The sequence below is a fragment of the Leptosomus discolor genome, chromosome 21, assembly GCF_034619465.1.
Source record: "Leptosomus discolor isolate bLepDis1 chromosome 21, bLepDis1.hap2, whole genome shotgun sequence".
In the NCBI taxonomy this organism is placed as follows: domain Eukaryota; kingdom Metazoa; phylum Chordata; class Aves; order Leptosomiformes; family Leptosomidae; genus Leptosomus; species Leptosomus discolor.
This window is the reverse complement of record NC_141411.1, coordinates 4,948,503-4,964,690: the sequence shown is the minus strand read 5'-3', so window position 1 is coordinate 4,964,690 and position 16,188 is coordinate 4,948,503. Positions and strand designations below refer to the sequence as shown.

General features: G+C 62.9%; 1 protein-coding gene across 1 annotated transcript; it reads right to left on the bottom strand.

Annotated features, from left to right (window-relative positions):
- Positions 1 to 6,073: 6,073 nt before the first annotated feature.
- LOC104343196 (inositol 1,4,5-triphosphate receptor associated 2) lies at positions 6,074 to 12,076 on the bottom strand. Its single transcript, XM_086476641.1, has 14 exons — positions 11,940 to 12,076; positions 10,950 to 10,996; positions 10,452 to 10,528; positions 10,233 to 10,296; positions 9,858 to 9,933; positions 9,590 to 9,617; positions 8,833 to 8,973; positions 8,584 to 8,715; positions 8,186 to 8,333; positions 7,627 to 7,679; positions 6,935 to 6,985; positions 6,760 to 6,842; positions 6,562 to 6,669; positions 6,074 to 6,233 (listed from the first exon to the last, which is right to left on the bottom strand). The coding sequence occupies exons 1-14, from the start codon at positions 12,059 to 12,061 to the stop codon at positions 6,074 to 6,076; spliced, it is 1,290 nt and encodes a 429-aa protein (XP_086332767.1). The 5' UTR covers positions 12,062 to 12,076.
- Positions 12,077 to 16,188: the final 4,112 nt, after the last annotated feature.

Sequence of the window (16,188 nt, the reverse complement as noted above, 5' to 3'; positions counted from 1 at the left end):
CGGACCTGGCGTCTCGGCGCGACGTTTCCCAGCCAGGGGTGTCGCTGGGTGACGGTGCTACTAAAATTGGGGCCCTTTCCGGCAGCGGCTGGCGGAGCCTGCCCTGGGTGCTGCACCCAGCAAGCCACGGTGTCACCCTGGCACGGTGACGTCAGGGGAGGGGACGGGGAGGGCTGTGGTGGCAGCGAGCGGCTTCCTCTGTATGGCGAGTACCTGCAGCAGCAGAGAGCAGGGCAAGTGTTGGAGCGAAGACGTCGCTTCCTTCCTCGTCACCCTTGGCGTCGCCGGGGGAGGAACGGTGAGGGGGGTGCCGGCTGCAGGGACAAACCGTAGCTGTCCCAAAAAACAGCAAAGACCCTGTTCTGGGGCAGGATTGGACCCACCCTGCCAGCCCGGCTTTTGCAACTGGCGTGGGGCAACTTCCCCCCCCCCCGACCTCCGCCTCTGCCGCCACCGCAGCGAGGCAGAGGCAGATTAGCACAGAGGAAGCACCCACGGGGAGACCACAAAAAGCCAAACCACCGTACGAACAGCCCCATCACACCCGGGAACCCACGGGAGGAAGGGTGCGGCGCATTCCCCCCTGGGCACCCCAAAACCCTCCCGCTCCTGGTATCTCCCAGGGGACCAGCGCTCCTTGCATTTGCCTCCCACTCCTGGCGCCGTCCCCCCAACACCAGCCCATGCCACCCTCTCTCTTGCCAGCCCGAGCACGAAGGACAAAGCTTTGCCCTTTCCGGCTGTTGTCACCAAGCCCCAGGGCTGGGAAAGCCTCCCCGAGCCGGGCAAAGCAGCCGGCGGAGACGTGGCGCTGCCAAGGAGGAACTGGTGGAAAGGCTCAGGAAACCGGAGCGCTCCTACCTTTGAACCATCGCTCTTTGCCCTCTCGCCGCTCGGCATTACCGGCTGGCACACGGTGGCACCCCAAAGGTGGCAGCCGGCCCCATAGCGGGATGCCAGAGGGGGAACGATGCGGCGTCTGAGCCAAGCTGCCCTCGGTGGGGCGGGGGAAAGGAGGTGTTTAAGCCTGGGCTTAAATTTGGGCTAGAAAGCCCAAATTCTAGCTGGGTTTCAAGTTCGGTCTCACTCCAGCAGCTTCCCAGACACCTGCACAGCAGCTTTGCAAGGCCAACTGGAGCCCCAGAGGATGCAAAGCACTTCTGCAGGTCACCTTCCCTCCCCAGCATCACAGACAGGAAATCCCAGCCTTTTAACCTCTTCTTTCCCGGGCAGACACAAGGATGAAGCAACTAGCCAGGCCAGAGCAGAGCTGGCACCCACTGGTCCCCAAAGCAACAGCGTGGGGACAGGGGACACAACAGGGCTGTGAGACCCAGGGACAGATTTCTGCTCTTCCCCTGAGCGATGGCAGCCCCATGGCCCTGCCAGCAGGACAGAATTGAGCCTGGGGAAACTGAAGCAGCGCTGCAAACCTCACCAGAGAGGGCATGTTGTCCCACCAGCCGCCCACCCTCCTCCCACGGGAGGCTGCCAGGGCAGCCGTGCTGGCTGGCCGGGCTCCAGTGCTGCCAGGGCACGATGGGTTTTGCACTGGGAGCTCACGTTACTGCACTGGTGCCTGCCAAGGTCACCACGCAGCAGCCCCGGGGCGATGGGGCAAAGGCAGCTGCCTGGGCTGGGAGCACCCGCTCCAGCATCACCAGCCCCTGGCTCCTAAAAAAACCCACCATCGCAAGGCCTCAATTCCCACCAGACACGATGCCCGGGGGAGCGGGCTGCCCAGGAAAGCTTTCCAGCCCCAGCACTTTGGCAGGGAGGCTCGGAGGAGGCAGAACAACAAGCCTTGTGTTACAACAAGTTTCTTACGGAAACGATGCTCGTGCCGGCACACCGCTGCTCGTGCCGGCACACCGCGTCCCCTTTGGCACGCTCGAACCCGCTCGCAACAACTGCAAGCAAGGACAGAAACCCCCTCCCCCAGATACTCAGCTCCTGCAGGTTTGATGCAAATAAACAGCTTTCAGCCCACAAAGGCCAGCGCTGGTGAAGGTGGGCACGGTGCTGAGCCAGGCTGCCGCCGGCTCCGCTCTCCCCACGAACGCCTTTTGCATTTCTTCCCTTAAAACTGCTCCTACGAGCTGGAGGGAGGAGGTAGAGGGGGTGCAGCCAGCCCTGACTCAGCTCGTGTTGGCTCTGGTTAGGGTGGCTGCAGACACACCAACGGGACATCACCCAGGACTGGCACATGCGGAGCGTTTCTGGAGCAGGGACACCCCATCCCACTTCGCAGGTTGGGGTTCCCCCATTGCCCTGGCACGAAGAAAAGCAGCCCCTTGGGAGATGGCGGGGGGAGCCGCCCTGGGAGTGCTGGGCTGCTGGTGAGCTCACTTGTCTCCCAAGCACGTGGAAACGGGGTGGGAAAGGACGCAGCTCCATACGGAGCTAATGAAAGCCGGGAGGATTTCCAGCAGCAGCAGATTCCCTTCCAGCTGAGCCTCTCTCCTTGCCTCTGCGCTGGCTCCCAGCATGGACCAGGCTGCTCCGGGTTTGGGAACCAGCCTGGAGACCCTTGGGCCAGGCTGCTGAGCTAGGCTGGACCCCAGGAAAGTCCTTCCAGTAACCTCAGTGATGGCCCCAAGGCCAGCAGGCAGCATGGAGGGTTTCTTGTGGCCGCTCAACAGCTTGACCAAAGATCTTGCTTTCGACCGCTGGCCGGGCCGGGCCGGTGCCAGGAAGGGATGAAGGCGGCAGGCGCTGCTCTTCCCAGCGTTACTGCGCTCAGGAGAAACATCCCTGGCATGGGATCGAGCAGGGAGATCGCCTTGGCCGACCCTGTGGAAACCGGCCCTAATTTGGCTGGGTTTTAATCCTTGGAGGGAGGGGAAAAAATCTTCTGTCGGCTCGTCTGGTTTGAGCTGGGGATGTCGGTGCATGGGCACACCCAGGCTGAGCAGCCCCCTTAGCAAGCCTCAGCGTGGAGCTGCGGAGAGAGGGGCTAAGGAGAGGGGACAAACCTGCCAGAGGCTGGCAGCTGCAGGGACAAGATGTTGTGGCAGAGGGGGTTCCTTTTCAAGGGTGCATAACCACCACCCCCCCAGAAAGCACTTGCCAAAATCCCCCCTCGGAGGTGCAGGACCCGGCCTTGGCTCCCACAGACACCGGCAGCAGAAGTGGACACTTCCCCGGGGCATTTTGGCATTGCCCTTTGCAGGGCCACAGCCTGGCCACGGCCCAGGGAGCCCTGGGCAGAGACAACACTTGAGGGGTGAGCAAACCTACGCACCCCCCCGCCCCTATTTTGGCTGCTCAGCTTTGCCCTCCTGCCCAGCACCGGCCCCACGGAGGGAACTGCCTCTTGCAGCCAAATTTAGGTGCAAGGAGAAGTCTGCTCACAGCCAGGCTTTGCATCCCACATCCTTTTCCTCCCCCTGCTTCTCCTTCACCCCCAGCCACAGTCATCCCTGTGGGGTCAGCAGGAGGTGTGTCTTGGGGTACAGTGGTAAACCCCGGGCTCAGTTACCCAAAGGTACCGAGGCCTTCATCCACCCCAGGCACCGGGGCTCGGGAACGTGTCCCCCGGCCTCAGCCCTGGGATGGGGCACAGCCCCGAACCCCCAACTGGGGTTTGCTTCCGGGCAGCCCATGGAGCATCCCTCCCCCTGCACCGGGCGGAGGGGTCAGGATGGGGGAAAAGCACTTAGCAAAGTTCTTCCCACCCCATCTCGCTCAGCATTGGGAGCACTGGTGGTACTGGGAACGGAGTTGAGGAGGAGGGGCGGGGGCGGCTTTCTTTTCCCTTTGTTCTCGAGGGGAGCAGAGCCCAGGGGCTGGAGGGGAAAAGCAGCGAGGACGGGGCGGGGGGACCCCGCTTTCGCCCCGGGAGAGGTTTTGGGGAGAGGGCAGCCGGAGACAAAGCGCTACCCCACCACCGAGCATCCCCGCTCGGCGTCCCGGGGACACGCAGGACACAGGCACGGCGGGGCTGAGCGGCTTCCCCCCCACGCCCCCACTCTCCCAGCACCCCAAAATCACCCCTCGTTTTTGGCAAACCCCCCCGCCCCCCAGACCTCCCCAGCTTGCGCAGCCGGGCGGGGGCCGCAGCGATGCTCTCCGCGGGCGGAGGGGACCGGCCGGCGGGACGCTGCCCCCTCTGCGCCCGCAGCCCAGGGGGCACAGGGCGGTGGCAGGGGGGCAGCAGAGCCCTGCCCACCACCCAGAGCCCACCCCACCCCCCTCCCCACTCACCTCCAGAGCTTCTCGGAGGGGGAAACTGAGGCACAGCCCAGTGCGGAGGTAGGGAGGGGCTCAGGGCTGTTTGCAGCCGGGTGAGGAGGAGCAGGAAACGGGCTCCGGCTCTGCCAGCAGCTGCCGGGTGGCCCTCTCCCCTCCCCTCCCCTCCCCTCCTCTTCGTCCCCTCCCCTCCCCTCCGTCCCCTCCCCCACGGCCGGGGGGACCCCAGGGATCCCGGCTGCTGGAGGGCGGTGCTGGGAGCAGCCCAGCTCCTGCCGGGGCCGGGGGAGGGGGCGGCCCCCGGGGCGCTGCGGCTTTGTGCCGCTGCGAATGGTGCTGCCTTTGCGGGTTTTATTGCAGGGCTGGGGGGCTCAACTGCGCCCCCCCCCCCCCCCCCCCCCGAGTGGCAGCCCTGCCCTGCCCTCCCCACGCCGCGCCGGGAGGTTTGGGCCGAGGGGATGCACAGTCCCGGTGGCTTTTTTGTTGTTGTTTTGTTGTAGTTGTTGTTGTTTTTTGTGTTTTTTTTTTAAAAAAGTGTGAGAAACCGGTCTTTTTTTTGTAAAGCAACCTAAAAGATTCGGGTGACGCAACCAAACCACTTCGCTTTCCGCCCCGGCTGTACTTCCCCCCCCCCCCCCCCGTCCCTCAGCCAAAAATAGAGGCCAGGAGCTTCGGGCACGGGGGGGGGGACACGACCCGCTCCATCCCAGCCCCGGCCCCTGGCTGGTCCCCCAAACCACCGCAGCCCTCGTGGAAACTTTTGGGACGATGTTTCCACCCGGGATCCCCGGATGGGAATGGCCCCAGGGGGGTGAAGGTACCTTGGGAGAGAGGATGGAGCCGCCGAGGTCACCGAAAGTCGCTCCTGGCCGGGTGCTTTTTGGGGTTTTCTGGTGGTGGCATCCTCGGGGTGCTGCTGGCCTCTTGCCGCAATGCCGAGGTGGGCGTCACGGTGAAGGGGCTCACGGGCCGGGGACACACGGGGACAACGTGCCACAAGGCTGGGGACGGTGACTCAGGGACACGGGGCGAGCTGGCAAACGGGGCGGGGGTGACACCGGCCGCCCGTGAGTCACCGGTGGCGCTGCCGGCGGCCGCGGCAAGTGGGGTTGGCCAGCCTCGCACCTCCATCCCTCCTTCCCGTGGCCTCCTTGGGCCTCCTCCTGGGGGTCCTGGTGCAGAACCCCCCACCATGGCCCTCCCCGCAGGTCGGGTAGGGGGTTTCGAGCCCACCAGGCCCCTGCCAAGCTGCTGGGGTGGGTGCAGCGGAGCCCAGCCGCGTTTTGGGGCTGCGAGAGGCCAGGGCGGACGCGGAAACGGGGCGTCTGCGTCAAACCGGGCGATTTTCCCAGGCTCCGGAGCGGTCGGAAACAGCTCCCTCTGTTTGTCAGCTCTTTGTGGTGCCTTGGGAAAGTCTGAACATTGACCTGCTGCTTCCAGACCCAGCTTTGTCCCTCGGGCAGCAGTAAATGAGTATTAGATCTTAATTACAGCTCCTCGGGCAGCAGGGACCCAGGACATGCTGTGGTGGAGGGTGCCTGGCCAGCACAGTGGGACAATGTAAAGCCACCGGCCGTGGGCAGCCCAGTCTCTGTCCCCAGCACAGGGGGATGTGCAGTGACATCCCTCGGTGTGCTGAGAGAACAGGCAAACTCATAGCATCGATGAGGGCTGCTGCAGCTCCCTGAGCCATTCACGCCTGTAAGGGGGTACGAACCAAACCTCAGATCCTACCACAGGATGTTCCCCCCTGCTCCAGCATTACGATTCCCCCATTTTTCCTCCAATTTTATTATTCTAGGGTTTTGGTGGTTTATGGCTCAGGGAAGGCGCAGCAACGGAGAGCGGGCGCATCCCGGCTGCCTCCCCCTCCCCGCTCCGGCTAGGCCTTGGGCGATGCCGCAGGCTGCAGCCGCTGCAGCTCCAGGACACGGACGAGGAGGAGGAAGGCGATGCTCAGGAGAAGCAGCCAGAAGAAAACCCAGTAGTGCTGCGGGAGGAAGAGCCACGGCCGCCACAGCTCCGCTGGGGACATCTTGGACCTGGGGAGAAGGCAACCGGGGACACTAGTCATCCAGGGAAGGAGAGCAAATCCCACCTCTGCCTCAGCTGGGGATGAGGAGGGTGTTTAACTCAACCCCAAACCTCACTGGCCCTCAAACCCTCAAACCCAGGTGAAACAAGCCTGGGGAGGGCAGGGGTGACCTGCAGTGCATGGGGGAAACTGAGGCACAGCAGCGCTGAGCTGGGGCAGCCAGCCTCCCATCATCAAATCCCCCAGCCCGTTTCCTGCATGCTGGCCACCATGGGACCACCAAAAGTCCATCAGCTGTGGGGGGGGATGGTGGGCACCGGCAGGGTGTTGCTCACGTCAGCCCAAGCTGCTCCGGCTCGTCGTCCCCTGCGCCTGAGCCTCTGCCAGCCGCCTCGGCCGCCAGCTCCCTGGTCATGGTGCTGCCCTGCGGCTCCGGCTCGCTCCTGGGGAGGGAGAGGACAGGGTGCTGTGCCGTGCCCTGCGGGCCAGCGGCAGCCGGTGCTGTGGCCTCCCCGCCAGCCGGCACGATTTACCTCTGGGTGCTGGGCCGGCGCTGGGCCCCCTCCCTCTCCGGCTCACTGCCCGGGGCTGCTCGGCTCTCAGGGCTGGCACCTGGCTGGGCACCAAAGATGGGAGCCTCAGTGGGGACCCAGACCCCCCATAGCACCGAGCCTGGGGACACACGTCCGACAGCAGACACGTCCTTACCAAGAGCTGCTTGGGGATGACGGCGATGCTGACTCTGCGACGGGCAGACCCCTGCAACGGAGGGGCTGGGGGTGAGCACCGCGCCAGCTACCTCCCCCTGCTCCCCATCCTCTTCCCTCCCTATTGCCTCCCCAGCACGGGCAAGGGACACTGAGGAGGAGAAGGGACACTGCCAGCCTCCCACCAGCCCTAGTGCTAAGGGGGGGGGGGGAAGCGGGAGAGCTGGTGAAATGCGGGGAGGTCAAAGCCAAGAGGTTTGCGCCTGTCCTTACTGCTTCAAGCCGTGCCAGTGGGGCTGCCTATCCCCCTCCCCGAGCGCTCCCCTACCTCTTGAGCTGTAGGGGAATCGGTGCCGAATTCGAGCTGGTGCTAGAGAACAGCCAAGCCTGCGGCTCTCGTGCTATGACCCTGCAATGCAGAGGGACCTGCCTGAGATCTGCTGGACAAGCAGCCTCCAGCCCCGGGCACCCTGTCTCCCCAATCCCGGGCACCCTGTCTCCCCACAGCCCTCCGAGGCTGCCCCTATATTTTGCATCATCCCCGGCATTTCTAGCAGACCTTGCCCACAGCAAGCAGCTGGCAGGGGTGGCATTGCCTGGGGACTAGCGGGTGCGGGGGGACCGCTGGGCAAGGGAGAGCGGCAGGGTACGGGGAGGTGGTGGCTCCAGCGCCGCTGAACTGGGACCAGTTACCTGCTGGAAAGTTCGCATCAGAGGGTGAGGCCTCAGCCGTGGCTCCATGTCATCTGGAAGCAGAGAGAAGCAGCCTTACATCACCCCCAAAGATTAAGACGGGGCTGCTGCCCTGGTGGTTGCAAACCTCCCGCCCATCGAAAGAGGTCCTGGCCACGTGCTCTGTGCTTGGCACAAGTCACAGGGGTGCCCCGGCCAGGGGGACCTTGCCTGCACGCACAGCGATGGCGTGCGTGGGCTTTGGCGTCCAAAAACAGAGCGTCCTTTGTGTGCCCCCCTGCCCCGCATTCCCAGCTGGGCCGCCGGAGGACGGCTCTCCGGCCACCAGCACCTGCTCCCACGCTGTGTCTGCTGTTACAGCGGCCCCTCGCATTTGTCATCGGGTCCCAGCTGTCACCCGCCCCCGGTCCCCAGTTCACACAACGTGCTGGCTCTGCGGTGCCGGCTCACACTGACCCGCCCCACCCCACCCCACCCCCCGAAGGGGTTCGGGACCAAATCCCGCAGGGTCGCCCCCGAGCAAACCCCGCGCGGGCCCCGGCGGCAGAGCCCACCTCACCCTGGGTCTCCGCCAGCTGCCGGTTGCGGGAGTTTTGCTGGATCAGGCGCTTCATCTCCTCCAGCTCCGCGTGCTCCCGCATGTGGTGCCGCTTCAGGTTCTCCACGTGCTGGACCATCACCTCTGCTGCTCGGCTCATCCGGGCCTCCTGTGGCCGGGCAGGATGGGGGATCAGCCCCCCCTCATCTCCCTGTCCCTAAGGACCCAGGTCCCTGCCATGGTGCCTCCCATGGCGGGCAGATCCCTTGCACCCTGGTAGGTGCGAACACAAGGGCAATGCCACCACTGGGAGGAGGAGGGACAGACCTCAGCGAGCCCAGGGACGGGTCCTCAAGCCCAGACCCAGCACCCTCCAAGCCCTCCCATCCCTGGCGAGGAGCCCCAGCTGATGCACAGACCTGATGTACAGCCCCCAGCTTCTCCGCGGCGCTGGTTGCCCGCTCGACAGCAGCCGCCAGCACAGCCAGGCTGCGCTGCAGCTGCTCCAGCGTCTCCTTGCAGCCCGTGTCGGTGCAGGATGGGCCCAGCCTCTGTGCAGGGAGAGGGGGAGGATGGAGCTACTGGAGCCAGGACTCGAGTTGTCCAAAGCCCTCCAGGGCTGGAAGTACCCCGGCAGATGCCAGCCCCCTGCCCTGGTGCCCACCTACCTCCAGGGCAGCCCGGCACTGCCCCAGCTCCTCCTGGATGTTTTCCTCTGCCGCATCCCGGGCCCGTTTCTCCACCTGCACCCGTTGCTGCAGGGTGAACACGTCGCAGCGAAAAGCCAGGGCGAGGTGGGCAAAGGCTGCCTGTGGGGTGGGAGGGCAAGAGGTGGGGGACACAGGGTGAAGGGGAAGCCACCAGGGCCATGCGCTGCTGTCTCCAAAGCACAGACAGACCCACCCTAGCGTGCCACCAAGCAGGGCAGTGATAAGGATAATTAGCACTTGCCTTGCCCCAGCACTGATTAGGCTGCTGCATGCTGGGGATGGTCCCCGCGAGATGCCAGCCTGACCGAGACACGTCCCCCAGGCAGCCGATAATGCATGGAAATCCCAAGCCCTCCTGGCAAGAGCACGCGCCGGGCAGACGCCAGCCCTCGCTGCAGGTCCCGGCTGACAACGGAGCCTGACTCAGCCCTGGCACTCGCAGGGAAATTATTTTTATTAGCACGGCTTCCTCCACCTCCCTGGCTAAGGGCGCTCTCAGCGAGCTGCAGAGCCCTTTGTGGCCTTGCCGGACGCTCAGAGGACGGACTCATCTTGCCGTGGAAATGCAACTGCCTCCGAATGCCAACAGCATCACCGGGAAAGGGATTTGTAAGGCGGCTGCCAGGGGACTGCGGTGCCTGGAGGGCAGCCAGGAGCAGGGCACATCCCTCCGTCCCCCTTCCCCAGCCCACCCGCTGCCCCCGGCAGCCCTCACCTCCACATCCTGCTCTGTCAATGCCACCCTGCGGAAAAAGAAGTGCTGACAGGGATGGAGGCACCGCGGGGACTGCATGCTGAAAGTGCCCTTGGTCTGCTCCCAGGGGTGCCAGCCACCACCAGAAGGGGGGACCCAAGTGCCCTTGCCTGGAGAGCGGCTCTTGTGCGGTGGAAAAGGAGGGAAGTCCAATCCATGGAGCACGCAGTGACCTGGGACCCCCCTGTCCCGTAGCCCCCAGAGGGACAGAGGTGTTCACTGGTCTTACCTGTGCAAGCCTAGTCTCTCCAGCACCGAGAACTCACTGGAGAAACTCAGTAGTGGCTCCTCCGGGGTTTCTGCATCTGCAGGGAGGCAGTAATGCCATGGGAGAGACCACAAGTGAGGGCTTTTCCTTGGCCTTTCCTCCTCCCTCTGCCCTCCTGTCCTGGCAGGGAGCAGGTGCCCATGGTGTGAGACCCTCCCAATGCTTCTCACAGCATCAGGGGGGCTTCGAGTCCCCCGAGGCCAGTCCCCCCTTCCGCATGTCCCCACCAAGGGACACAACCCTCATCAGGCCATGCTGTTCCCACGCTCATCCCCAGCTACTTCAAGCCTTCCCCGAAGGGGACCCAGCTGGGGGTTGGGATGGGGACTCACCCACCTTCTGCAGTCCTGTCACTGTCCCCAGTGCACACAGCCAGCTCACGCCTGTCTGTGCCTGGCACCTGGGGGCACAAGGGCACGGTTGGAGCAAACCCCTCCCTTGGCACTGGGCACATCCCAAAAAGAGCAGCACCAAGCAGCTGGGGGTCCAGCTGAGTCCGAGAGGCCAGGGAGGGAAGGGCCCCTCCCAAATCTGTCACCATCTCCTCCCTCTCACCTCACCGACGGGCTCCAAGCTCTGCTCACTCCCAGCCAAAATCCCGTCCAGGTGCCCCTGGGGGCTGCTCATCCTCCCTGGGGACAGAAAGGGTGGTGGGTGCTGGGCAGCAGCGTCCCCTCCCCAGCCTGACACCACTTCAAGGGAGACCCCTGAAACCACTGCTGGCACCTTTGCAGCCTGCAGGCTCCCAGGGGGCACGGGCCAGCAGGTGCCCCCCAAAATACCCCTGCAGGGGTCAGGGAGGTGCAGCCAGGCTGGGCCAGGGCAGGGGGAGGAGGAGGGGGTGAAGGATCTGGTGCAGCAGGTGGGTTACAGCTGGTGAGGCAGGTCCAGGGGACGGGGTTGGGGTCCCAGGGCTGGAAGGGGTGAGGGGTTGCAGGCAGGTGCTGCCAAGCCAGGGGCCACCATCCTGCTGGACCGCTGTGCTGCTGCTGGGGGGAGGGAGGATGCAAAACCCACCCCTTTCCCCCCATCCCCACCCTGGGCCGCCCTTACCTTCATCCGGAGACGCGGGGAGCCCAGCCAGCTCTGCCTGCTGCTCCCTGCAGAGAGAAGCCTGGGTAAACCCCAAAGAAACTCCGGCAGCAGAGGCAGCATCCCACCCCCTCCACCCTCCCCCAGCTGCCACAACACCCCTCGATGGGATGCTGCTCCGGACCTGGGTCCTTTCCGAGCATCCTCTGCAGCTCGCTCCGTCCCTGTCCCTGTCCCCGCTCTCCCTGGCACGGGTGCAGCAGCCCCCTCCGCTCCCTCGGCCGCCGCAGAGCCGCCACTGAGGAGCCCGACGAAGCTGATTCCAGCCAGCAATGAGTCACCGGCCCACGGCCGTGCTTCTCCTCAGCACATTATTGGGTTTTTGGTTGTTTTGTTGGGTTTTTTTTTTGGTTTTTTTTTTTTTTGGCCTGGCTGCCAAGCGGACCTCACTGCCTGCGAGTCGGCCTCTTCCCCGGCACCACAACAAACCCGGCTGCCGACAGAGCCCAGGCGCCATCTCACGTCACTGTCGTGGGGACAGCAGGCCTTGGCACACACTCTTGCCCCCCACCCCCCCCCAAAAAAAGTGCACTAGGATGGCTTTGCCATCCCAAAACCCTGCCCTGGGGGCAAAGAAGTCTGTAGCATCCTTGCTTGCTGGGGCTGGGGATGCTGGAACACACCGGGGATGGCAAGTCACCTGTGCATGGAGATGTAGGGGGTGCTGTGCTGAGCCCAGCACCCACCTGGGAAAGGGTTTGAACCCCCAAACTTTGCTCCTGGCTCTGGAAAGGGCTACAACAGGGCTTTTCCCTCTCCTCCCTGCAAGCCTGGGGGTCGTTCCCTGGGAGCGGTGGCCGCAGGAGAAGGGGCTGCTGTGCTGACGTGATGCTCGTTGCCTCAGAGCCGGGTGACGCTCCAGTCAGCACGCCCATTTGCCCGGCACCGTGGTCCCTGTCCCATCCTTGCTAGCACCCTGAGAGCCGTGGGGTGAGCCTCTCATGCACGTACCTCCGAGGCGAGGGGCTGGGTTGGCAGCTCGTCCTCTGCCGCTGCCGCCGCCGGCGCCCCTGGGTGGGTCCCTGCGCCTCCTCGTCCCCCTCTCCCAGGCAGGTCCCTGCGAGCGGCTTCATTTGCAGAGCGCGGAGGCTCCAGGACCAGCACACCTATCATGAGAGACACATATTAGCTGCGCGCAGATGGGAGAACGCCTCTAAATGTTATATTTTTAAAGCATTTTCTCACCCAGCAGGAGCTCCAAGCTCCTCTGCTTAGCGTGGAGGCATCTGTGGGAAAAGAGGTGGGGAGGCCCGCTGCGATTCGGGAGGATGCTGCTGGGATTCGGGCGGGCATGGAGAGAGAGGCGAGCGAGGGATTTCATACGAGCCCCATTTCTGTGCAGTGCTGAGGGTGGACTTCGCCACTCGCTGCCCCCGTTTCCCTCCCACGGGGTGAATCTTGCTTGGGGCTCATGATGTGGGTCATCTCCGCGAGGGGAGATAAGTTTGCGCCCACCTACCAGTGCGAGCACCCAGTGCAAAGCAGGAGCAACCCGTTCCTCGAGCATCCCCCTGCCAGGCCGGCTCCCAGACGGACAAATTAAGAGATTCCTGAGTCCAAGGGAGCTTGGACATCTCATTTAAGCTGTTTTACAAATGTTTAGAAATCAGAGAAAGCTGGCAGAAAGTCCACAGAGTCCCTCTCCCAGCCCAGGGTAAAGTCGCTGTGCAGCAGGGACTCTCCTGCAGGATGGGTCTCCTCAGGAGCTGTGCCCACAGACATGCAGATATGGGGCAGAAGGAGACTCTTTATTTTGGCCAGGACACGAAATGCACTGGAGATTTAAGAGGCCAAAGAGCAGGGACTGGTTGAAGCCCCGTGTGCCTGTGCAAAGCCTTGGCCAAGCTCAGTCTAGGTCACCCCAGCACTGAGTAGGGCCATCACCCCTCTCCCAGAGCCTGCTCAGCCCTGATGGAGGTGTAAACGCCAGCAGCACTTGGCATCTGTCAGAACAAGCCCATTTCATGCCTATACACTGGAAATCGTCCCTGACACCTCTGCCCAAGGGCTTGGGAACCCCCGGCTGCCAGGGACCAGCCAAACTCATCACATCAGTGAGCATCAGCGTTTTCCTAAGGGCTGGTCCCTGCTGCAAAGCATTTGCTCCCTAACAGCCGCGGCAGACCCTGCAGCCTGCTGATTTACTACAGCTCAGACAGCCTTACAGACGCTCGCTCCTTATCTTCGTTTCACAGATGGAAATATGGAGACACGCAGCTTATTTGCCCAGCGTGGCATAAATAACCCCCCGGGAAGCCAGACCGAGCGCTTTCCCTCCGCTCGGCGACGTTACCAAACGCTCCCCGGGTCGTTACCTGCCTGCACTTGTCTCAAGCAGCTGAAGGCAGACGCTGGGGCCACCCAGCTCGGACCTGGCACTCGGCGCTGTCGGGTCCCCAGCAGACCCAGGAGGGGGGTCAGGGGCTGCGGCGTGGCCCGTAGATGGTGGGTCGAGGGGTTCCGGGGCCCCACGCGGTGCAAGATGCCAGCGGCAGAGTCTCCCCGGAGGGGAGAGCGACCGCATCTGCGGCAGAAGGATCTGCCAGGGAAGAGCTCGATGCGAGAAGGCCTTTAAAGGACATGCACAAGAGCGGCTGGGAGCTCCCTGCGCAGGGCCGGGGCGGGCTGAGCGGTTTGCAGGTGGCCAGGCAGCCTCTGCCTTGGGTGCGGGGCCAGATCCTGCACCCGCACTTCGGAGGGGAGAGCTGTTACCCAGAGCTGAGAGAGACCACGACTGCTCTCTCCATACCTGGCGTCTGCAGAGCGGAGCAGAGCGGAGCGAAGCTGAGCCTCGGTGTCTCCCCGGCAGGGTGGTGGCACTCAGGACCTCCACAGAGGTGGAGGTGCCCCCCTTGCCTTCCTGGGGGGCACAGCATGAGGCTAAACGAGGATGGCTGTAGAGGAGGCCCTGTAGCGTCGTGTTTGGTGACACAGGGAAGCTGCTCTGCCCAGAACCCCTATCCCTCCTGCCCCTCTTAGCAGCTCTGCTTCCCCCCAGCCATCCCCCCCACTGCCCCTTCCCCTGCCCGACTCCTTTGCTCAAATCCGTCACATCTTCTAAAGCCCTAACGAGCTAATTCCCCTAATGAGCTTATGTGGAGTTGGACTTGATGCTCAGCACTACAGAGGACCAGGCTGCAGGCAGGCAGCCGCTGTTAGCTCCCCCATGCCCAAGGACCCCGCTGTACCACAAGGAACAAAGCAGGTCCTTGGGGTCTGCAAATCTCTTAAGCCCTGAGAGGTCAGGCCAGCAAAGGGCATCTCCCAGCCTCATGCCCGTCTGCCTGAGAGCGCAGGATGCTGCCCCAGGTCCAGGGAGCAGCCAGGGAGGGCTGAGAGCGCCCGTTCGCAGCTTTGGAGCAGGAGCTGTGCTGTGCGACGGTGGGATGAGGCTTTGGAAATGGCCATCAACGATGGTCCCCACCAGGTCAGGTTTTCAGATGTCCTTGGAGCTTCAGGGATGGGTTTTCCCCTCTTGGGGCAAACACCTCCTGCTTGGACCTCACCTAAAAGCAGAGCTGCTGAGAAATCATAAGCCCCGAACTCCAGTGCTGTCTTCCCTGTACCTAGCGACACAAGCTGTGGTATGCATGATTAGCACCGATTAATGACAATTAGCACATCATAAGTTCACACCGGGAAGACACAGGACGTACTGAAAGGCAGACTGGCACTGTCACCCCCTGCCTTATATACCCTTAAACATATCTTCCCCAGGATTTCCTCTCTTCTCCAGCCCTTTGAAGTTTTCTGGCCATCTCCACGAGTTTCCAGGCACAAGGCTTGACCACTTGTGCTTCTTTTTAGAGAAGGATTTGCCAAGACACACTTCCCGGAGCGAGCAGGTCACCTGGCCCAAGCTGTGAGAAGATGCTCAAGGCTTGCAGTCCGTCCCACGGGTGAGTACATCCATGTCTGTCCAGAGGCAGCCAAGCCCCAGTGCTGCGCAGCAGCAACACCTCCAGCAGCCGAGCTTCCCCCCTGCTCCTTCCCCCCAGTGCTTTCCCAGACGGTCAGTGAATTTCCCAGCTGGTTGGTACCTCGAAACACAGATGAACTCTCCAGGCACGCAGTCAAGTTTGCATTAGCACCACCAGTCCCGTCGCTGCACTAACTCACCTCTGGGCACCTTTTCATTTCAGAAAGCGGAGGCCCAAGCAGACGAGAAGACCCTTCCTTTGGGCTGAGACGAAGCAGACGGAGCTCAGTGCCCACCGCCCCGATGCCATTCCCGCCCTCGAGGATGTCCCCCAGCCCACAGGTCTGCTTGGGCACACAGACCTACACTGTGTATTTTATTGTTGAGTGCTTTTTCTAACACTCTCCTCAAAGAGCCCGCAGCCAGGGCTCCCGTAGCAGGGCATGGAAGTAAAAGCACCTTCAAAGCACGACGCCGAGCAGACAGAGGGTACCAAACCAGGGGGATGGAGGATGGACACTTTTACATTCACCAGTGCCTTGCCATCAACACAGCCTGGTCCTGCTGGCCCCGTCCCCATAGACACCCCTGCTTGCTCCCCAAAAGCAGCCACCTGGGACCAGGAGCAGATCAGGCTCCGTAGCCTCTGCTCTAGTGTCCTGGCAGGTCCATGACTCCAGCAAGTTGCTCCATGGGGGACACAGACCTAAGGACACCATCACATTGGCTCCCCACACCAGAATAGAACTTTTCTGCTCAAAACCTCCTCTATTCCCTCCCACACAGATATGCTGAGGGGTTCAACGGGAGGCAATGCCTCTCTTTGCAAACCATCCCATCCAAAGAGCCTCTAAAAGGACTTGCTAAAAGCACCCAGGGATTTTTCTATGTTCTTATTTTCAACCTGGGAGCATCGTGATTACAATCTAGGTATGGGAGGGCCTCAAACAACCAAAAATCAGCCCAGCTCCCCACGCACAGACCTGTTCAGCGGGGATGAACAAGAGCCTGCTGGGACATCTCCAGCCCAGGGAGGTGAGCAGCAGCAAGGGGTTGTGGGCTCTGGCTTTCCCCTTGTGTCTCCTTCCAGTGAGGTCCCACCAGCAATACAGCAGCCTACGGCAACAGCACCTTCCCCGGGCTCCTCCTGAAGCTGAGCCGAACTCGCAGCCCAGATCGCAGAGGCTGAGGTCACCTGGATTATCCACTGGTCGGAGGAAAGCCGCTCAGGCCGGCACTGGCTGCTGCTGCTGCTGCTGCGGCAAACGTGATTTAACGGGT